This window comes from Pomacea canaliculata, linkage group LG14, assembly GCF_003073045.1.
Source record: "Pomacea canaliculata isolate SZHN2017 linkage group LG14, ASM307304v1, whole genome shotgun sequence".
In the NCBI taxonomy this organism is placed as follows: domain Eukaryota; kingdom Metazoa; phylum Mollusca; class Gastropoda; order Architaenioglossa; family Ampullariidae; genus Pomacea; species Pomacea canaliculata.
Genome location: NC_037603.1, coordinates 11,079,318 through 11,102,491, shown reverse-complemented (window position 1 = coordinate 11,102,491; position 23,174 = coordinate 11,079,318). Strand labels below are relative to the sequence as shown.

Below are 23,174 nucleotides of genomic sequence, written 5' to 3'. Positions count from 1 at the left end.
ACATACTCCATTTGCTGGTTATCATTACCCAACACAATTTTATATGCAATTGAATATACTATGTTCACTTTTTCCTACAGGGTCTTGATACTGTTAGAGAAGGTATACATGCACCATCACACTTCCATTTCCGTCGGTGAAAGGTTGATTTGCAGCCTCTGCTTTGCAAACCACATCATTCGAATAACATGCAACACCTTATCAGATTACTGATAGACAGTTCCAACACACATGGAACAGAGATCAGTCCTGACAAGTGATAATCACTGGCAGAAGCATAGTAGATATCAAAATGAACGAATTATGCCTCGGAGAGGTAAGGAGCTTTAGTACTTGGAAGCCATTCTCTCCAAGGACTACATCTACACGACAGATGTTCCCCATCAAAATAACAACTACAACAAAGCCAACGGCTAGAGTAGACAGGCGTAGTCATAACATCAAACTTACTGAGAAGTACAATACCTACCTTTCGCTCGCAGTTTCGATACTGCTTTACGGATGTGAAATGTGGATGTTGATTGCCAAGGCGGAGAATTCAGACACTCGAGAACAAGTGCAAGAGGAGGCTGCTCCGTATCTCGTACAGAGAATATCAAACCAACGATTTTGTACGAAGCACGGACGCTACACTCGTAGGACACCAGGAACTACTTTCAACAGTGAAACTGGTCTGGTCTGGCCATGTCATCGGGAGCGACACGACATATTGTCAAATATTATTCTTCAAAGTCATGATGAGCCATCAATTCACACACATGCACCTTTGTTACAAAGGACGGTCTTTTATTTATACTTTTGAACACGATTTCTACAATAAGATCTTACCCGTGATGCCGTTGCTTTTCGATGAGAACTCGGCTGTTGAAGGTCGGTTTAATAGTGAACTAGATCCTTCATGAGACTGGTTTGAAGGAATACAAAACAAATTATTTCATACGCTGTGCTGTCGCCACTCTGGTGGGCCTCCAGGAGCATCTACTTGCCACCATCAAGCGGCGAAAGGGGGTTTGGTCTGCTTTCTTCTAGTCGAAGTTTTCGACCTGTTGAACGCTCGACTACGCAACATAGTATGTAGCCGCTTGCAATTACACCGGAGAGTTTTTTGATGTGCCCTTGATTTAAAAAACTGTTTGCAAACTGAAAGGCTCAACAGCCGTACAAGCGTGTAATAAAACCCCTGACCCCTAACCCTAAACCCTTGACTTGTTGATTAGCACTTTGCACGGTCAGTACAGGACCAATGTCTGCTAATTTTAGGTTAGTTGCAGATTATAAACATCGAAGTAATTTTTAAAACTTTTTTTTTTAATAAAGCACGCTAGTCCAGCTCGTTAATCTTACTCAAACTGGGTATATTTGCTACCCGCAAATAGCGGCTAAAGCGATTATTTATACGTGGATCACTTCAGGGTAGGCGGACCCAAATCGCTTCAACTTTTATTGTAGGGGCCACTTCAGATGTAGGGTGCATATTGGGAGCTTGTGATTGACTTGGCTCGGCAGAATTTTTGAGACCCGTTAAATAAACTGGAAAAATATAATGGCACAGAACAGCGTGGTGAATAACACTTTTATTGAAGTTATACTCAGAAGCAACAAAAGTCAAAACAATTTAACACACGGTTTCGGGCTTAAATAGAGATTTGAACAGGTGAGATACAAAATCAAACATAAAGTGAAGAAACAATAATAGCAGATTGTTACGTGCATTGTTGTCTGTCTTATAAGGCAAAAAGATTTGTTTAACTTTAAAGATTTTACATGGAAATTCTCTTAAGAACTGGTTTAAGTGTTAGCTTTCTGTGTTTTAGAAAAATAATTAGTTTGTAATATCATTATCAGAAGCTGCAAGGTGGCCCGCCATTTTGAATCAGTGTCGGCATGTTGCTATTATTTAGTAAACAATAATCTGAACAAACTGTACGAAAGGAGGACACATTTTCAACTAGACTTTTGTTGCGAAGATTCTTGTAATCTAGAAAAAAAAAATAGTCTCATAGAAATATTTTAAACCTGTTTCTCGGCGATTCGCGGCTGGCGGTGTGATTACATTCCACTACCCGATGACTTCACATGCTTGACACCAATTGATTAGGTCATCTTGTCCTGTAGCCCTCAGTCGCTATGGCATCCACCCCTCCCTTTAGAGATAAAAATAGAATCTTCGGTTAGGGTGGATTAATGTAGGCTTTATCATTTCGATTAACGGTTCTATACAGGTAGAAAAACAATTGCAGCAACAGACTTTGTGCAGGTGTGATCGACATCTCTCATAGTTATTCGCGGCCAGGTCTTTGTTTTTAGGTTTTTTTTATCTTAATATTTTTGTTTTGTTAGCTTTGTATGTTTTGTTCATTTTTGTGTTGTTTAGTTTGTTTTGTTGCTGTTCATTTTGTTATACTGTTTAGCTGAAATACGTTGACTTCTGTTTCCTATTCCTTCAATCCTACCGTTTGGGTATCGTTTCTGACAAAGAATAATACTTGTATACCTATGTCTGGTGTTGTTCACTCAGATTTGGGGAATTGCTGTGATCTTCACACCTCATCACAGTAATTCGCACTGTAGCAGATTAATAGGTATATATATATATCCCATTAGCTGAAGCCAAGACGACATTTCCGTGCATCACTCGCGCACATACACACATAAACACAGAGTACACATCTCCTTTCATTCTATCGTTTTGTCTTTGTCTCTTACATTTTTCAAACATTTTTCACGCGGCTGACAGAAAAAAATAATGGTTGCCAAGGAGAATTCATTCAATTTTAACTGGCTTTCACACGTTGGGTGTGCTGCTTTCTAAATGTTACTGTGTGCGAGTGACTGCAGATGCCTGAGCATTGAATGTATGAGTTAGTTTTGTGGATAGGAATATGTTGTGTTAAAACTTTGTGGTGTTGTTGTGTTTTCATGTCGAGCTGTCCCTGACTGCCATCTTGGATAAATAAAGTTTTATCTCAATTCCTCTAGCAGTATGTATGTGTGTGTGTGTGTGTGTGTGTGTGTGTGTGTGTTCGTGTGTGTGTGCGTGCTCTACTCTACACATTCCCACTTACCCGACCTTTCAATCCACTAATGACCGCCTATTCAAAAGTGCGTTTTCATTTGTCAAATGTGCTCTTTAATACTTGATTTCAAAATATTTTATTACAAACGAGCAGTGTATCAATGATTCCTAATTTCGATAGCCATAAAGCAAGTCAAAGTACTTTATCAAAACAGTTTGAGGCCACAAGTAGGCAATTCATTGAAATAAAAAAACTGAAAACTGGTTTCATAGCAAATTATGTGACTAAGCAAAGTAGAAGGCAATACTCGCTTCATATTACAGGGGCAGTAAATTGGCGGTTGTCACGATGAATCGTTATTTCTTGAGTTTTTTCCCTTTGATCGATGGAAACATCTTTTTTTCCCCTATTTCAAATTACAGTTATGAGTGCAGCTTGTAAAGAAAAAGAAAAAAGATCTTGCGCCATGCTTTTGCCCATTTCTTATTAATACCTGATGAAAAGGTCGGGTTATCCAGCTGCCCGTTCACTCAGAGCAGCCGTCTAAACGAAAAAAAGAAAAAGTTCTGCCAAAATGGCACGATCACCAGTGTATGCCCTGAACTGTACCAAGCTCTAGAATTCCCTTGGCGGTCGGCATGTCCCATCGTGGTACCATCCAAAGAGGTCTGGATACGTCTTGGCATTGTCCTGCAGCCTGTGTAGCTTGTCACACAGCTGGCACCAAGAGTAGTAGTGTGGGTTTTTGTCAGAGTCCAAGTTGACAAAGTGAGCGATTCGCCACAACATGTCAATGTAGGCGTCTTCGTCGTTTATCAGGTTTTTCAGATACATCCCTAGTTCTTCTGGGCTGCTAAAGTCATCGGCGTTGATAAAAATTCCTTGAGGAAAGTGGTGAGAGTAGTTCAGCCCGCCGCGCACAACAGGAACCACGTACACATCCTTCAAGAAGGCTCGTGAAAACTTCTCTGTCACGTAATCCTGGCAAAAAGAGTTCTCGAAGGAAAGATAGAAAAAGTACTTGGTAAGCATGGTGTCGCATTCTTTAGCCAAGGTTGTGCAGTGCAGAGTCCCACACGCTCCATATACGTCCACAGGGAGAACTTCCTTAAGTCTCTCAACGTAAGTAAGTCGTTGGGCTTGGTCCTCATGGCAGTTAGAAACAAACCATGCCGCAGGCTTTTCCTTCTTTCGAACTAAATCTTTTAGGAAACTAATAGTTGGCAACTGCTTGGAATGTTCCAGATAAAAGTATGTCGTTATTATATCTGCGTCATGCCTGTAGGTCCATGTCCAGTTAAAAGCCTGCAACAAATATTTTCACAAAGATCTTAGCTGTACAATGATTTAGAGCTCGTTCAAAAAACAAAGCCGAGAAATCATCGAGGCATACACAAAGATTGTTAGAAAAGTAATGAGAATTGTGTTTCGATTGTTTATATATGTAACGTTTTACGAAAGAGTGTGTTGAATGTGTTTGCGAGCGCGTGTAAACATCTGCATGTAAACCACGCTCGCCGCACTCTTTCAACTTTTTCAACAAAAAGGTCCGGCCAACGATTAACACATTTAATGTTTATGAAATTAATTAACGATGAGATGTAGATGAAACAAAATAAAAGAACGCTACTACCCCCAGCGTCAACCTCCTAACGTTTCTCAGACGGTTGGCGAGATCACTGACTAGACCAGCAGGTTAATCCAATGAATCACTTCACACAGTTCGTGAAGCTAAGGAGAGTTTAAAGCCGTATCGGCGAAGATGTTATATTCCGACTGAATTGATTACTACACCACACTCGGAATACACGTGATAATACTCCACTGGAAAAACGATGGATATCACTTCACGCAGACCACGGAGCTCTGCACTCTCCAACTGCTTGGTCTCGTCTGTCTCGAGAAACGTTAGAATCACCTAGTTAACTCATCCTTTTTTCCCTCCTGACCAATCAGGCACCCCTAGCGACCAGGTAACTAGGACGACCTCCTAACAGTCTTTCTTGGAGACTGTCACAACCAATCATAAGTTCTATATGGCTTCTCCATTGCCTACCGTCACCCTAGTTACGCTGTGCTCAGTTCATTTACGTCATTCAATATATGACGCAAAAGAATCGTCACGCAGAGCCACGTCAGCGCTCTCGCTACTGCTCTTCCCCTGACCACAGGGAAAGTTAAAAATAAACATGAATCTAACTAGATTCGTCTCAATCGCGAATCGTTACAATATAAAAAGTTTTAGTTCAATATTATCATCTTAAAAAAATGAACATTTTGATCTCGTGAACCCACACAACCCTTCTGACGACTCGCCATTGTTGATAGCAGTACACGAAATCGTCAACTTCGAGGAGGTTCAGAGGCTTGGTCACTGGTTTATAGAAGTTTAATTTTATTTCCACTTTTAAAAAATGTTTAAATTAAAAAAACAAAAAAATACCAAATGCAAGATTTTCATTCTGAACATTACGGCTTACTTAATTAAAACGATAGCTTCTTTACCTTTGATATCTTTTGGATTCTTTTGTAACTAAGAAAACCTCTTTGAGAGCTACTTGCGAAGTTAGAATAGATGCAGAGTTTTAGGCTTGGGGTTGTTGTGCTTTGTTTTTACGTTCTGCAGCAGGAACTTTGTAAAGTTGGTTAGGGTTAGTTAGAGGACAGACCTCGATGTAAAACCGGAAACCTGAGTTCCTAAACAACCGGCGTTTCAGCCGTTCTATGGAATCACGATCCCCAGTAATTGGAGGACTGGGTGATTACGTTAACCATTGGTACCCGTTCTCCTCTTGTTCTAAGTCACACGCACGCAATTGGCGCAATTTTCATAGGAGTAAAAAAAAGAAAAAAATTGTGAAAATAAAATGTTCCTTCCGTTAATGGGCTAAAATTTATGCGATGATAAAACAATTGTAATAATATCGAAGAATATTATATGCCATACTCTTCAGAATCATCACACCTCTATGTTGACCTGGGGGAAAGCGACGACGGTCCTCCAGGGCTACGTTAAAGGAGACCGAAGCCGTGAGAAGTGGAAAGAAGAATAGTGACTGACGTGAAGAAGTCGACCTGCTTTCTACTGGGTGGACCTTCTTACGGGTGCGCAAAGCCTCTGCTTACTGTGAGTTCACCTGTGCTAGGCTCGTACCAGTTACGGTAGGAAAATAAATGAAAGCGATTTTAATACACTATGAAACAAAGAGACTCACTGAGTTCCATGGTGATGTTTTTTGCTCTCCAAACCAAAGTTTCGGCGGCGGTTCTAACATATAGAAGACATACACCTGGTCAGGAAAAGCTCGAGGTGGCACTGGTATCTCTAATGGAGCGCCGTCAAACACCACAGCGTCGCCAGCTGCACTATCCGCACTATAGTTTGTGGACAAGTTGCACGTGCTGACTGGACAGTGGCCAAACACCTCGCCCTCCGACCTTCTCTTCATCGACTCATGCATGTTGTACCATACAATCAACTTATTGTTAACAACAGAGGCTCTACTCTCAGTCCTTACGTCAGATGAGGATATACTAAGGGGGTTCCCTTGACGATCAAGTGGCAAGTAATGATTTGCAACATCAAGTATAAATATCGAGCGGAAGTGACGTAAGTAATGCGATGTTGAAGAACTGTGGCTGTGTTGTGGCGCGACTATCATGGGCATTGGACTAAATATCAGGATGCTTAGAGTCATCACGCACAACACAATCAGGAGTACCAGAAGAACCAAACACATCTTGAGTCTCCGAGTTCTGGTGAACTGCCGAAGTTTCTCCCTGTAAGCACATTTTTTAGACAAAATGTGTTAATGTTTAATCAGAGATAATTGATCACACGCATAAATAGCTAATTATTTTGTTATGGATAAAGTTGTGATCCTCATCACTCCTGGTATCAGCAGGTCATCGCATTCATGGTTTGTGATGGTTATCCAGCTGTCGTGTCGTCTCTGTCTCTCTTCTATTCTTTTAACGTATTCTGCAGGTAGACTTTCAAGTCCTCCTCTATGGTAAACTGCATGTGAAACGGAACTAGGTACCTGTGTATGTATCTACCAGAGGTGATGGGCTGACATAAATGTTTTTAGCAACAAAAAGCACGTAAAGAGCGAATAATCAGTAACGGGAATATTTTACAAAGGGTTTTCCATAACAAACGCACGGAAAATCAAAGTTAACTGAGATGTGATAGTAATGTTTGGTGATACCTGGATATCTACTGATACTTTAAAACTTTCACAAATAAATTTCGCTCGGTAAAGATGTAGTTAAACTCCACACAATGCAATAAAACAATTTTTCTATACATACATCGCTGTTGTTTGGTAAACAATTTTTTTCAATCCCGTCTCAGGTCGTGTTTGTGATGAAATCTCTTCCGCAAAGATGTTTCCAAGGAAATAAACTTTAGACTTTCTCTGAAGGACAGAAGCATTATGTAATCCCGCAGTTGTTACTGTTTGATTCCTAATGTCGCTTACAAAAACACAGCAGAAAGTAAAACCCAGTCAATCATGAACATACAGGCACAAACTGCATATCAAGTGCAGTAACAACCAAATATATAAAGAAATAGTTGTGGAGTCCGAGAGCTGCCATCCCATTTACGTGCAGCCTCGTTCTCGTTCTTACGAAAAGGAGAAGCAGAGGGACAAAAGCGACAGCAACTTCACGGCTAACACAGACTACACAGCCAACATCCCCAAGTCCTTCAATGCACATCGATACTAATCAGTACTAATCCTATTAAAATGTATCGACTTGCATCCCGTTATACCAATGAACACGTACAAACCACAACAAACCTGACAAGTTGCTGGCGCAGATCTCTCCCTCTTTCTCCCTCTCTTGCTGCACATCCACCGATCTTTCTAGAAATTTCTTTTTTACTTTGTCCGTCATTGTACCCATCTGTCGTCATTCAAGTTTTACGTCATGATTAAAATGGCGTCGGAGCATTCAGCTTCGTCACTGCTTGTGTCACGCCGAGTACAATATTCAAACTCGACAAATCAGTCGGCGCTACTAAACTCCTAGTCCCCATCAACTCGTTCCTCTTCGTTGTCCCAGAGAAAAATAATGGTTGCCACGGAGAATTCATTCAATTTTAACTGGCTCTCACACGTTGGGTGTGCTGCCTTTCTGAATGTTACTGTGTGCGAGTGAATGCAGATGCCTGAGCCATGACTGTATGAGTACGTTTGGTGGATAGGAACGTGTTGTCATTTGCTCTTTTATTTTTACTAGCGCTCAGAGCGCAATCTCTTTTGGTTGTGGGGGTGCGCGAGGAAAATGCTCAATGAAAGTAAATCAGAACCTCTCAAACTGCATCTGCAAACACTGTAACGATTCGCGATTGAGACGAATCTAGTTAGATTCATGTTTTTATTTTTAACTTTCCCTGTGGTCAGGGAAGAGCAGGCGCGCGAGCGCTGACGTAGCTCTGCGTGACGTTTCTGTTGCGTCATATAGTGAATGACGTAAAATGACCTGGCACAGTGTAACTGGGGCGACGGGAGGCTATGGAGAGCCAGGATTGGTGGAGAGAGTCTCCAAGAAAGACAGTTGGATGGTCGTCCTAGTTACCTGGTCGCTAGGTGGCCTGATTGGTCAGGAGGGAGAAAAGGACGTGTGAACTAGGTGATGCTAACGGTTCTCGTGACAGACGAGACCAAGCAGTTGGTGTGTAGAGACCAAGCAGTTGGTGTGTAGAGACCAAGCAGTTGGTGTGTAGAGAGCTCCGTGGGGAGTGTACAGTATACAGTTAACTACACAGATAACTTCACGAACTGCGTGAAAGGAATTCAGAGGATTAGCCTGCTGGTCAGTGATTTCGTCAGCGCCAACCATCTGAGAAAGCGTTGGAAGAGGTTGACGCTGGAGGGGGTAGTGCCCTTTTATTTTGTTTCATCCTCATCTCATCGTTAGTTAATTTCATAAACATTAAATGTGTTAATCGTTGGCCGGACCTTTTTGTTGAAAAAGGTGAAAGAGTGCGGCGAGCGTGGTTTACATGCAGATGTTACACGCGCTCGCAAACACATTCAACACACTCTTTCGTTAAAAACGTTACAAACACAAAAGGTGAGTTACAAAAATAAAGGCGTTTACTGAGTTGTTCTGAATTAGTCATACGGCGTCCTCACACTGGTGACACTTCAATTTCTTTTATTTTAAATACTTTGTTGTCATCTTCAAGAGAAGTGTATCAATGATTGCTAATTTTGATTGCCCTAAAGCAAGTAAAACTACTTAGCTATAACAGTTTTGAGACCACAAACAAGGAAATTCGTTGAAATAAAAAAAAAACCCATAAAAATGGCTTCATAGCAAAATATGTGACTAAGCGAAGTAGAAGGCAATACTCGCTTCATATTCCAAAGGAAGTAAACAGGCCATTGCCACGATGAATCGTTATTTCTAGAGTTTTTTCCCTTTGATCCATGGCCAGATCATACTTTGTTTCCTATTTCAAACTGTAGTAATGAGTGCAGTTTGAAAACAAATAGAAAAAAGATCTTGCGCCATACTTTTGTTGATTTGTTATTAATATTTGATGAAAAGGTCGAGTTGTACAGCTGCCTGTTGACGAATAAAAGAAGAAAGTTGTGTCCACATCGCACAATCACCAGTGTATGCCACGAACTGTATTCTAGAATTTCCTTGGCGGTCGACTGTATTCTTTCTTACTTTGATTGTTTTATTAGTATTGTTTTATTTGTTTTGTTTTGTTTTATTTTGCGCAATGAGCATTTTTAATGGATAACTGCGCATTATAAATATTAATCATCATCATACTAGCGTACTTTTTAGCCTGTTAATTAGTGCCTGTGTGTGTGTACTCTAAGCCTAACCCGAATAGATTTTTCTTTGTTGTTTTTGTTTTGTTTTGTTTTGTTTTGTTTTGTATACATAGATATAGGCGATATCAATCTAACCTGTAAATTGCAGCTTCCAACACCAATCCGTTAATAGATTATCCTTTAGCAAAGTACCCGCGATCAACGAGAGCCGCTAACAGCGTACTACGTCACGTTAAGAGTGTACTACGTCACATTGGTACACTATTCACAACATTGCCTGCCGTCAGCACCAATCAGAGTGACAGTTCGCGTTAGTTGGACGTTGACAGTCTGCATTTCTCATGCTCAAGTAATGTTTGTCAGAACCACGAGAAAAGCAGACTGTCACCGTCCGAACAATCCCAAGTGTCACTCATTTTCTCTCATTCTCTCTCTCTATGATGTTGACTGCAGGCAATGGTGTGAATGGTGCACTAGCGTGACGTAGTACATATTAGTAGTACACTATGAAGCACCACGCATCTTCCTGTGAAGAATGATGGTCGGTACAGGAGGGTGTGGTCGCAGTCATGTATGGGTCGGCGTGACTTCCCTTTCAGGCTTAATTGGTCCTCTTAAGTGTCATAGCATGCTATGGTTAACTAGTGTTTTAATGTCATTATTTTTATTACTGTTTGTCAGCGTAGAGTGTGCAATCTGTTTTGGATGTGAGGCTGCGCGAGGAGAATGCTCAATTACAGTAAATCAGAACTTCTCAAACTGCATCTGCAAACACAAAAACTGCTTATTGAGTTGTTCTATCATACAGCGTCCTCACATTGGTGACACTTCAATTTCTTTTATTTTATATACTTTCTTGTCATCTTCAAGAGAACTGTATCAATGATTGCTAATTTCGACAGCCCTAAAGCAAGTACAAGTACTTTCTTAAAACAGTTTGAGGCCACAAATAGGGAAATTCGTTGAAATAAACAAACAGAAAAGTGGTTTCAGAGCAAAAGATGTTACTAAGCGAAGTAGAAGGCAATACTCGCTTCATATTCCAAGGGAAGTAAACTGGCCATTGTCACGATGAATCGTTATTTCTAGAGTTTTTTCCCTTAGAACAATGTCCACATCATTTTTCCCATGTAAAACTACACTAATGAGTGCAGCTTGTAAAGAAATAGAAAAAAGATCGTGCGCCATCCTTTTGCCAATTTTTTATTAATAGTTTAAAATGTAAAACATTTTCTGTTAAATTCATACTTCAAAACTCTTTCACTCAAACTTTGTGACCAGGTTTAGTTAAGCCATGCATTGCATGATACAATGGGAAAAAAAGGAACAAAATTCAATAAATTTAGGTAATTACCTCTAGATCTTACTTTTAAATACTGAGATACTGATAAATTTTTTATAACATATGAACTATAAAAGAATAAACAACCGTACTAAACGAAGAATAAAATCTAAAAGAGAAAACACAAAGAGGAACCAATAACAAGAACAAGATCAGAGAGTAACTGCAAAAGGCAGTGTGTGAAAAAGGTCCAAGGAGTGAAGTTTACGAAGATGTGCGTTTTCAATGCACGTTTAAAGGAGAGGTACACGGAGGAAAACACAGAGGTCAAAATCGACACGTCATACGATTTGTAATTAAGATGTATCTATGCATTATCCACACGTTTGTACGCTTGCGCGTTTACGGACCTTACATCGAGTTTGACACAACCATAATTAACAAAATTGTGCGCTTAACTGGACCTTTGAAATTACTCTTTTTATACTCTCTCTCAATCTCTCTCTCACTCAAGTAATTCATGGTGTAAGCAAGCAACAGAAATGTACAACCGTCTAATCCTGCACTTGACATTCACAATCATATTGTTCACTTTGTTATATTCCACATTTGTCGACGATAGATGCGTCACATGTTTACTGTGATCGGGACGTCACTTGACAATGAAAAGGTCGAGTGTTCCAGCTGCCTGTTGATTCTGAGCAGACGTCTGAACAAAAAACAAAAAGAAAAATGTACTTCCAAAATGGCACGATCACCAGTGTAGGCCACGAACTGTACCAAGCTCTAGAATTCCCTTGGCGGTCGGCATGTCCCATCGTGGTACCATCCAAAGACGTCTGGATACGTCTTGGCATTGTCCTGCAGCCTGTGTAGCTTGTCACACAGCTGGCACCACGAGTAGTAGTATGGGTTTTTGTAAGAGTCCAAGTCGACAAAGTGAGCGATTCGCCACAACATGTCGATGTAGGCGTCTTCGTCGTTTATCAGCTTTTTCAGATACATCCCAGTTTTCTGGGCTGCTAAAGTCATCGGCGTTGATAAAAATTCCTTGTGGAAAGTGGTGAGAGCTAGTTCAGCCCGCCGCGCACAACAGGAACCACGTACACATCCTTCAAGAAGGCTCGAGAAAACTTCTCTGTCACGTAATCCTGGCAAAAAGAGTTCTCGAAGGAAAGATAGAAAAAATACTCGGTAAGCATGGTGTCGCATTCTGTGGCCCAGGTTGTGCAGTGCAGAGTCCCACACGCTCCATATACGTCCACAGGGAGAACTTCCTTCAGTCTCTCAACGTAACGTAGTCGCTGGGCTTGTTCGTCGCAGTTAGAAACAAACCATGCTGCAGCCTTTTCCTTCTTTCGAACTAAATCTTTTAGGAAACTAATATTTGGCAACTGCTTGGAATGTTCCAGATAAAAGTATGTCGTTATTATATCTGCGTCATGCCTGTAGCCCCATGTCCAGTTAAAAGCCTGCGACAAATATTTTCACAAACATCTTAGCTGTACAATGATTTATAGCTCTTTAGAAAACAAAGCCGAGAAATCATCGAGGCATACACCAGGATTGTTAAGAAAAGTAATGAGAATTGTGTTTTGATTGTTTATATAAAAAGTTACAGTTCAATATTATCAACTTTAAAAAAATGATCATTTTGATCTCGTGAACCCACACAACCCTTCTGACGACTCGCCATTGTTGATAGCAGTACACGAAATCGTCAACTTCGAGGAGGCTCAGAGGCTCGGATACGGGTTTATGGAAGTTTAATTTTATTTCCACTTTTAAAAAATAAAATAAAAAAAACAAATGAAAGATTTTCATTGCTGAACATTACGGCTTACTTAAGCAAAACGATAGCTTCTTTACCCTTGATTTCTTTTGGATTCTTTTGTAACAAAGAAAACATTTGTGAAGCTACTTGCGAATAGTTGCAGAGTTTTAGACTTGGGGTTGTTGTGGTTTATTTTTACGTTCAGCAGCAGGAACTTTGTAAAGCTGGTGAGGGTTCGTTAGAGGAGAGACCTCGATGTAAAACCGGAAACCTGAGTTCCTAAACAACCGGCGTTTGAGCCGTTCTATGGAATCACGATCCCCAATAATTGGAGGACTGGGTGATTCCGTTAACCATTGGTACCCGTTCTCCTCTTGTTTTAATAGCTGCAATTGTCAGTTGGGTAGAAAAAGAAAAAATGTGAAATTAAAATAATTTTTCCATTTATGTGAAAAAACGATTGTAATAATAACGGAGAATATTATATGCCATACTCTTCAGACTCATCACACCTCTATGTCGACCTGTGGGAAAGCGACGACGGCCCTCCAGGGCTACGTTAAAGGAGACGGAAGCCGTGGGAAGGGGAAGGAAGAATAGTGACTGACGTGAAGAAGTGGACCTGCTGTCTACTGGGTGGACCTTCTTACGGGTGCGCAAAGCCTCTCCTTAGTTTGAGTTCACCTGTGCTAGGCTCGTATCAGTTACGGTAGGAAAATAAATGAAAGCGATTTTAATACACTATGAAACAAAGAGACTCACTGAGTTCCATGAAAAATTTTTTTGCTCTCCAAACCAAAGTTTCGGCGGCGGTTCTAACATGAAGAAGACGTACACCTGGTCAGGAAAAGCTCGAGGTGGCACTGGTATCTCTAATGGAGCGCCGTGAAACACCACAGCGTCGCCAGCTGCTCTATCCGCACCATAGTTTGTGGACAAGTTGCACGCGCTGACTGGACAGTGGCCAAACAACTCAGCATCCGACCTATTCCTAATCCAGTAAGGCATGTTGTACCATACAATCAACTTATTGTTAACAGCAGAGGCTCTACTGTCAGTCCTTACATCAGAGGAGAATATACTAAGGGGGTTCCCTTGACGATTAAGCGCCAGGTCATGATTTGCAACATCAAGTATAAATATCGAGCGGAAGTGACGTAAGTAATGCGTTGTCGATGAAATTTGGCTTTGTTGTGGTGCGATTATCATGGGCATTGGACCAAATGTCAGGATGCTTAGAGTCACCATGTACAACACAATCAGGAGTACCAGAAGAACCAAGCACATCTTGATTCTCCGAGTTCTGGTGAACTTGCGAAGATTCACCCTGTGAGAAAATTATTTTTACACATGAAGTGTTAATGTTCATTAAGAGACAATTTACACAAGCAAGTAAACAGTATAATTAGTAACGGGAATATTTAACACTGGGTTTGCCATAACAAATGCGCGGGAAATCAAAGTTAACTGAAATGTGGTAGTAATGTTTGGTGATACCTGGATATCTACTGATACTTTTAAACTTTCACAAAGAAATGTCACTCTGTAAAGATGTAGTTATACTCCACACAATAAGGTAAAACAATGTTTCTATACATACATCGTTGTTGTTTGGTAAACAATTTTTTCAATCCCGTCGTAGGCGTTCTTGTGATGAAATGTTGTCCGTAAAGATGTTTCCAAGGAATTTAAACTTTAAACTATCTTTGAAAGACAGAAGCATTATGAAATCCAGCAGTTGTTGTTACTGTAAAGAGAACAATATCGTTAAAACCGATTGGTCTAAACACTAACGAGACTTCGCAAACAGCAGGATGCACTTCTAAAGAAACAATAAACCTTACTTACTATAGAACCACGCTTCAAAGACGTTTGTTTTTGACATGTTCTGTTTATTAAAAATTATTAATTAGTAGAATTATCTCTAACTACTATGCACATACTCCTTTTGTTGATTATCATTATCCAACAAAAAGTTTTAATAGCAGAGTGAATACATGGTGATTGCCTAGAGGAGGGGTGGGCAATTAAGCATCAGCTTTATATATATATTTATATATCTTGCTGTCCATCGACTTATCTTTCTAGAACTTTCTATTTTAATCTCTCTGCAGTTTTACTTTGTTAAAGTCAAAGTGAAATGAAATATGAATGACGCAACTGCGAATATGACGACAATGATGACGCGCAGCGCAGAATTTTCTAGATTTGTACTAGAGAAGGAAAATAGTTGTAGAAGAGTAGAAGAAAAGAAAATACTAATATTAATACTGCAGTGAATTTATATTACGCCATATCCCGGTTTTATGGACAGGCTGGAAAAAGTTCTTGCCCACAGATCAAATCCTGTAGGTTAAGCGAAAATCTACATGATGACGTAGACAATGTCTGCAGTTGTAGATCAAACAGTCGATCTTGAAACAAGGAATGGAGTTGGAGAGATGCAGTGAAACCAGAATAATTGTCGTGTACAACAAAGACAGTCATGATTAAAATAATTACTCTCTTCAAAGATATTCCAACGAGAAGTTAATGTGGTTTCCGTATGTACGTCAAAACTGATAAAGTAATGGCTGACACTGGCAACGCCCTGAAGAATTGTTGAAGAAGAAAACTCTACATGATTCCTAATGACGCTTACAAAAAAAAGCAGAAAGTAAAACCCAGTCAATAATGAACATACAGGACAAACTCCATATCAAGTGCAGTAATAACCAAATATGTAAAGAAATAGTTGTGGAGTCCGATAGCTGTCATCCCAGTTAGGTGCAGCCTCGTTCTCGTTCTTAAGAAAAGGAGCAGCAGAAGGAGAACAGCGACAGCAACTTCACGGCTAACATACTACACCCCCAAATCTTTAATGCACATCGATACTAATCAGTACTAATCATATTAAAATGTATCGAATTCCACACCGTTCATTGGAACACGTACAAACCACAACAAACCTGACAAGTTGCTGGCGCAGATCTCTCCCTCTTTCTCCCTCTCTTGCTGCACGTCCACCGATCTTTCGAGAACTTTCTGTTTCCTTTGTCCGCTTTTGTATCCATCTGTCGTCATTCAAGTTTTACGTCATGAGTAAATTGGCGTCGGAGCGTTCGGCAAGCAAAGCCGTTTAGCCGCCTGTACTCACGACACAACACATCGTCATCGCTTGTGTACCAACAGTTATTTTGTCTGGCGAATGCACGACTTCAACGTTTGTCCTGTGCATAGCGACATTAGAGGTGAAGACAGTTGCACTGTTTATCAACACAGTAACTAACCAGCCGGTTACCATGTGTGGTTGGCATGGTGACAGGAATAAAGAGAGTACGGCCATCAGACGAGGAGTGGAGTAGTCTGCCTTGGATGTAAGGGAAGAGCAATTCAGAGAAACACTCAGGGCAGGAGCCTACAAAGATATTAAACACATCTCCCGCCTCATTTTTCGTAATAAAGTTCCTAGTAGTGTGTAGGAATGTAAAAGTATTTAAAAGGCCGACTTTATTCTTTCTTACTTTGATTGTTTTATTACTTGTGTACTTTTTAGCCTGTTAATTAGTGGCTGTGTGTGTGTGTGTGCGCGCTTTAAGCCTAACACTAATAGTTTTTTCTTTGTTGTTGTTCTTTTTTGTTTTTTCTTTTTTCTTTTTTTTTTTTTCTTTTTTTCTTTTTTATAGATATCAGTAGATATCGGCGATATCAACCTAACATGTAAATTGCAGCTTCCAAAACCAATCCGTTAATAGATTATCCTTTAGCAAAGTACCCGCGATCAACGAGAGCCGCTAACAGCGTACTACGTCACGTTAAGAGTGTACTACGTCACATTGGTACACTATTCACAACATTGCCTGCCGTCAACACCAATCAGAGTGACAGTTCGCGTTAGCTGGACGCTAAAAGTCTGCATTTCTCATGCTCAAGTAGAGATTTGTTAGAACCACGAGAAATGCAGATTGTCACCGTCCGAACAATCCCAAGTGTCACTCATTTTCTCTCATTCTCTCTCTCTATGATGTTGACTGCAGGCAATGGTGTGAATGGTGCACTAGCGTGACGTAGTACACTATTAGTAGTACACTATTAGTAGTACACTATGAAGCACCACCCATCTTCCTGTGAAGAATGATGGTCGGTACAGGTGGGTGTGGTCGCAGTCATGTATGGGTCGGCGTGACTTCCCTTTCAGGCTTAATTGGTCCTCTTAAGTGTCATAGCATGCTATGGTTAACTAGTGTTTTAATGTCATTACTTTTATTACTGTTTGTCAGCGTAGAGTGTGCAATCTGTTTTGGATGTGAGGCTGCGCGAGGAGAATGCTCAATTACAGTAAATCAGAACTTCTCAAACTGCATCTGCAAACACAAAAACTGCTTATTGAGTTGTTCTGTCATACAGCGTCCTCACATTGGTGACACTTCAATTTCTTTTATTTTATATACTTTCTTGTCATCTTCAAGAGAAGTGTATCAATGATTGCTCATTTCGACAGCCCTAAAGCAAGTACAAGTACTTCGTTCTAACAGTTTGAGGCCACAAATAGGGAAATTCGTTGAAATAAACAAACAGAAAAATGGTTTCAGAGCAAAAGATGTGACTAAGCGAAGTAGAAGACAATACTCGCTTCATATTCCAAGGGAAGTAAACTGGCCATTGTCACGATGAATCGTTATTTCTAGAGTTTTCTCCCTTAGAACAATGTCCACATCATTTTCCCCATGTAAATCTACAGTACCGAGTGTAGTTTAAAAAGAAATAGAAAGAAGATCATGCGCCATCCTTTTGCCAATTTTTTATTAATAGTTTAAAATGTAAAACATTTTCTGTGAAATTCATACTTCAAAACTCTTTCACTCAAACTTTGTGACCAGGTTTAGTTAAGCCATGCATTGCCTGATACAATGGGAAAAAAAAGGAACAAAATTCAATAAATTTAGGTAATTACCTCTAGATCTTACTTTTAAATACTGAGATACTGATAAATTTTTTATAACATATGAACTATAAAAGAATAAACAACCGTACTAAAAGAAGAATAACATCAAAAAGAGAAAACACAAAGAGGAACCAATAACAAGAACAAGAGCAGAGAGTAACTGCAAAAGGCAGTGTGTGGAAAAGGTCCAAGGAGTGAAGTTTACGAAGATGTGCGTTTTCAATGCACGTTTAAAGGAGAGGTACACGGAGGAAAACACAGAGGTCAAAATCGACACGTCATACGATTTGTAATTAAGATGTATCTATGCATTATCCACACGTTTGTACGCTTGGGCGTTTACGGACCTTGCATCGAGTTTGACACAACCATAATTAACAAAATTGTGCGCTTAATTGGACCTTTCAATCTACTCTTATTATACTCTCTCTCAATCTCTCTCACACAAGTAATTCATGGTGTAAGCAAGCAACAGAAGTTTACAACCGTATAATCTTGCACTTGACATTCACGATCATATGGTTCGCTTTGTTTTATTCCACATTTGTCGACGATAGATGCGTCACCTGTTTACTGTGATCGGGACGTCACTTGACAATGAAAAGGTCGAGTGTTCCAGCTGCCTGTTGATTCTGAGCAGCCGTCTGAACGAAAAAACAAAAAGAAAAATGTTCTGCCAGAATGGCACGATCATCCGTGTATGCCACCAACTGTACCAAGCTCTAGAATTCCCTTGGCGGTCGGCATGTCCCATCCTCGTACCATTCAAAGACGTCTGGATACGTCTTGGCATTGTCCTGCAGCCTGTGTAGCTTGTCACACAGCTGGCACCACGAGTAGTAGTATGGGTTTTTGTAAGAGTCCAAGTCGACAAAGTGAGCGATTCGCCACAACATGTCGATGTAGGCGTCTTCGTCGTTCATCAGCTTTTTCAGATACATCCCCAGTTCTTCTGGGCTGCTAAAGTCATCGGCGTTGATAAAAATTCCTTGAGGAAAGTGGTGAGAGTAGTTCAGATCGCCGCGCACAACAGGAACCACGTACACATCCTTCAAGAAGGCTCGAGAAAACTTCTCTGTCACGTAATCCTGGCAAAAAGAGTTCTCGAAGGAAAGATAGAAAAAATACTTGGTAAGCATGGTTTCGCATTCTCTGGCCCAGGTTGTGCAGTTCAGAGTCCCACATCGTCCATATACGTCCACAGGGAGAACTTCTTTCAGTCTCTCAACGTAACGTAGTCGCTGGGCTTGGTCGTGGCAGTTAGAAACAAACCATGCCGCAGCCTTTTCCTTCTTTCGAACTAAATCTTTGAGGAAACTAATAGTTGGCAACTGCTTGGAATGTTCCAGACAAAAGTATGTCGCTCTTATATCTGCGTCATGCCTGTAGCCCCATGTCCAGTTAAAAGCCTGCAACAAATATTTTCACAAACATCTTTAGAAAAGAAAGCCGAGAAATCATCGAGGCATACACCAGGATTGTTAACAAAAGTAATGAGAATTGTGTTTTGATTGTTTACATAAAAAGTTGTAGTTAAATATTATCAACTTTAAAAAAATGATCATTTTGATCTCGTGAACCCTCACCACCCTTCTGACGACTCGCCATTGTTGATAGCAGTACACGAAATCGTCAACTTCGAGTAGGTTCAGAGGCTTGGTCACGGGTTTATGGAAGTTTAATTTTATTTCCACTTTTAAAAAATGAAGAAAAAAAACCAAATGAAAGATTTTATTGCTGAACATTACGGCTTACTTAAGCAAAACGATAGCTTCTTTACCCTTGATATCTTTTGGATTCTGTTGTAACAAAGAAAACATTTTTGTTAGCTACTTGTGAAGTTAGAATAGTTGCAGAGTTTTAGGCTTGGGGTTGTTGTGGTTTATTTTTACGTTCTGCAGCAGGAACTTTTTAAGCTGGTTATGGTTAGTTAGAGGAGAGACCTCGATGTAAAAGCGGAAACCCGAGTTCCTAAACAACCGGCGTTTCAGCCGGTCTATGAAATCACCCTCCCCAATAATTGGAGGACTGGGTGATTACGTTAACCATTGGTACACGTTCTCCTCTTGTTCCAAGTCACGCGCACGCAATTGGCGCAATGGTCAGTGGGGTAGAAAAAGGAAAAAATGTGAAATTAAAATAATTCTTGCATTTATGTGAAAAAACGATTGTAATAATAACGGAGAATATTATATGCCATACTCTTCAGACTCATCACACCTCTATGTCGACCTGGGGGAAAGCGACGACGGTCCTCCAGGGCTACGTTAAAGGAGACCGAAGCCGTGGTAAGCGGAAGGAAGAATAGTGACTGACGTGAAGAAGTGGACCTGCTGTCTACTGGGTGGACCTTCTTACGGGTGCGCAAACCCTCTCTTTAGTGTGAGTTCACCTGTGCTAGGCTCGTACCAGTTATGGTAGGAAAATAAATGAAAGCGATTTTAATACACTATGAAACAAAGAGACTCACTGAGTTCCATGAAAGATTTTTTTGCTTTCCAAACCAAAGTTTCGGCGGCGGTTCTAACATGTGGAAGACGTACACCTGGTCAGGAAAAGCTCGAGGTGGCACTGGTATATCTAATAGAGAGCCGTGAAACACCACAGCGTCGCCAGCTGCTCTATCCGCACCATAGTTTGTGGACAAGTTGCACGTGTTGACTGGACAGTGGCCAAACACCTCAGCATACGACCTTTTCTCAATCCAGTAAGGCATGTTGTACCATACAATCAACTTATTGTTAACAGCAGAGGCTCTACTCTCAGTCCTTACGTCAGAGGAGGATATACTAAGGGGCTTCCCTTGACGATCAAGTGCCAGGTCATGATTTGCAACATCAAGTATAAATATCGAGCGGAAGTGACGTAAGTAATGCGTTGTTGAAGAACTGTGGCTGTGTTGTGGCGCGATTATCATGGGCATTGAACCAAATGTCAGGATGCTTAGAGTCACCACGCACAACGCAATCGGGAGTACCAGAAAAACCAAACACATCTTGATTCTCCGAGTTCTGGTGAACTTGCAAAGATTCGCCCTGTAAGCACATTTTTTTGACAAAATATGTTAATGTTTAATCAGAGATAATTGATCACACACATGAATAGCTAATTATTTTGTTATGGATACAGTTGTGGTTCTCATCACTCCTGGTATCAGCAAGTCATCGCATTCATGGTTTCTGATGGTTATCCATAACAAACGCACGGGAAATCAAAGTTAACTGAGATGTGGTAGTGATATTTGGTGATACCTGGATATCTACTGATATTTTTAAACTTTTTACAAAGGGATGTCGCTCCGTAGATATGTAGTTATACTCCAAAACAATACACTAAAACACTATTTTTTATACATACATCGTTGTTGTTAGGTAAACAATTTTGTTCAATCCCGTCGCAGGCCGTGCTTGTGATGAAATGTAGTCCGTAAAGATGTTTCCAAGGAATTTAAACTTTAAACTATCTTTGAAAGACAGAAGCATTATTAAATCCAGCAGTTGTTGTTACTGTAAAGAGAACAATATCGTTAAAACTGATTGGTCTAAGCACTAACGAGACTTCGCAAACAGCAGGATGTACTTAAGAAACATTAAACCTTACTTACTATAGAACCACGCTTCAAAGACGTTTGTTTTTGACTTGTTCTGTTTATTAAAAATTATTAATTTATTCTAATATCTACTGTACACATACTCCCATTGTTGATTATCATTATCCAACAAAACGTTTTAATAGCAGAGTGAATACATAGTGATTGCTAGAGGGTCAAGATATTTATTCTATAAATAAATTTCTTTCTCCATTCACCAATACACTGATCATCCAGTGTGGGTGTCTGTCCTCATCTTCTTCTCCAGGTCTTGAGCTAAAAGGCTTCCTGCAAATGCTTCACAATTTGTTCACTGTTGTTACCAGACCACTATTCAACAATGTGAACAAAATGGATTCAGACCAGACAGGATGCCGGTTACTCAGATCTTTAAATGTTGCAGCCTGATAGATAAGAATCTGCAGCATCAGCTTTATATATATATATTTATATATCTTGCTGTCCATCGACTTATCTTTCTAGAACTGAAAGTAAAACTGCAGAGAGATTGAAACAGAAAGTTAAAGTCAAAGCGAAATGAAGTATGAATGACGCAACTGCGAATATGACGACAATGATGACGCGCAGCGCAGAATTTTCTAGATTTGTACTAGAGAAGGAAAATAGTAGTTGTAGATCAAACAGTCGATCTTGAAACAAGGAAAGGAGTTGGAGAGATGCAGTGAAACCAGAATAATTGTGGTGTACAACAAAGACAGTCATGATTAAAATAATTACTCTCTTCAAAGATATTCCAACGAGAAGTTAATGTGGTTTCCGTATGTAATTCAAAACTGATAAAGTAATGGCTGACACTGGCAACGCCCTGAAGAATTGTTGAAGAAGAAAACTCTACATGATTCCCAATGACGCTTACAAAAACAAAGCAGAAAGTAAAACCCAGTCAATGATGAACACACAGGACAAACTGCATATCAAGTGCAGTAATAACCAAATATGTAAAGAAATAGTTGTGGAGTCCGATAGCTGTCATCCCAGTTAGGTGCAGCCTCGTTCTCGTTCTTAAGAAAAGGAGCAGGAGAAGGACAACACCGACAGCAACTTCACGGCTAACATACAACACCCCCAAATCTTTAATGCACATCGATACTAATCAGTACTAATCATATTAAAATGTATCGAATTCCACACCGTTCATTGGAACACGTACAAACCACAACAAACCTGACAAGTTGCTGGCGCAGATCTCTCCCTCTTTCTCCCTCTCTTGCTGCACATCCACCGATCTTTCGAGAACTTTCTGTTTCCTTTGTCCGCTTTTGTAACCATCTGTCGTCATTCACCTTTTACGTCATGAGTAAAATGGCGTCGGATCGTTCAGCAAGCAAAGCCGTTTAGCCGCCTGTACTCACGACACAACACATCGTCATCGCTTGTGTACCAACAGTTATTTTGTCTGGCGAATGCACGACTTCAACGTTTGTCCTGCGCCTAGCGACATTAGAAGTGGAGACCATGATCTCGCTAAGCGTCTCTCTCTCTCTCTATTATATATATACCGGGTGTGAATGATGCTTCATTGTGTGGTAATATTCACATCTCGGGTGGAACTGCTCGACCATCTCCATCTGTTATCGTTTGTGTGAAAACCCAAAGCCTGTTCCCTGTCCCTAGTGTCATTTGTCTGTCGCACGTGTCTGGACCCAATTAATGTGTGAAGATGTAAACTTCCTTTAAACCTATAAACCATGTCTATACGTTAATATTATGTAATCCCTGAAAACTTTGTATTGCCAGATTTCTGGTATTCTTTAATAAAGC

The 23,174-nt window shown here is 40.3% G+C and overlaps 3 protein-coding genes across 4 annotated transcripts in view; all 3 read right to left on the bottom strand.

Annotated features, from left to right (window-relative positions):
- Positions 1-3,107: 3,107 nt before the first annotated feature.
- On the bottom strand, positions 3,108-7,943 carry LOC112555020 (alpha-(1,3)-fucosyltransferase C-like). The gene is made up of 4 exons (XM_025223139.1): positions 7,826-7,943; positions 7,332-7,438; positions 6,233-6,797; positions 3,108-4,322 (listed from the first exon to the last, which is right to left on the bottom strand). The coding sequence occupies exons 1-4, from the start codon at positions 7,877-7,879 to the stop codon at positions 3,633-3,635; spliced, it is 1,416 nt and encodes a 471-aa protein (XP_025078924.1). The 5' UTR covers positions 7,880-7,943; the 3' UTR covers positions 3,108-3,632.
- Positions 7,944-12,175: 4,232 nt separating this feature from the next.
- Positions 12,176-23,174, bottom strand: part of LOC112555608 (alpha-(1,3)-fucosyltransferase C-like) — a 37,218-nt gene continuing 26,219 nt past the window's right edge. Inside the window, exons 2-3 of the mRNA XM_025224037.1 lie at positions 13,642-14,206; positions 12,176-12,577 (exon numbers count right to left, since the gene is read on the bottom strand). Of these exons, the coding sequence (XP_025079822.1) occupies positions 12,176-12,577; positions 13,642-14,166 (927 nt within the window). The 5' untranslated portion in view covers positions 14,167-14,206. The remainder of the gene's footprint in view (positions 12,578-13,641; positions 14,207-23,174) is intronic.
- Positions 17,410-22,707, bottom strand: LOC112555019 (alpha-(1,3)-fucosyltransferase C-like). 2 transcript variants are annotated; one of them, XM_025223137.1, is made up of 4 exons: positions 22,578-22,621; positions 21,161-21,309; positions 20,274-20,838; positions 17,410-19,212 (listed from the first exon to the last, which is right to left on the bottom strand). In XM_025223137.1, the coding sequence occupies exons 2-4, from the start codon at positions 21,283-21,285 to the stop codon at positions 18,526-18,528; spliced, it is 1,377 nt and encodes a 458-aa protein (XP_025078922.1). In that variant the 5' UTR covers positions 21,286-21,309; positions 22,578-22,621; the 3' UTR covers positions 17,410-18,525. The 2 variants fall into 2 exon arrangements, with proteins under 2 accessions (XP_025078922.1, XP_025078921.1); XM_025223136.1 differs by having other exon boundaries at positions 17,667-19,212; positions 21,161-21,266; positions 22,578-22,707.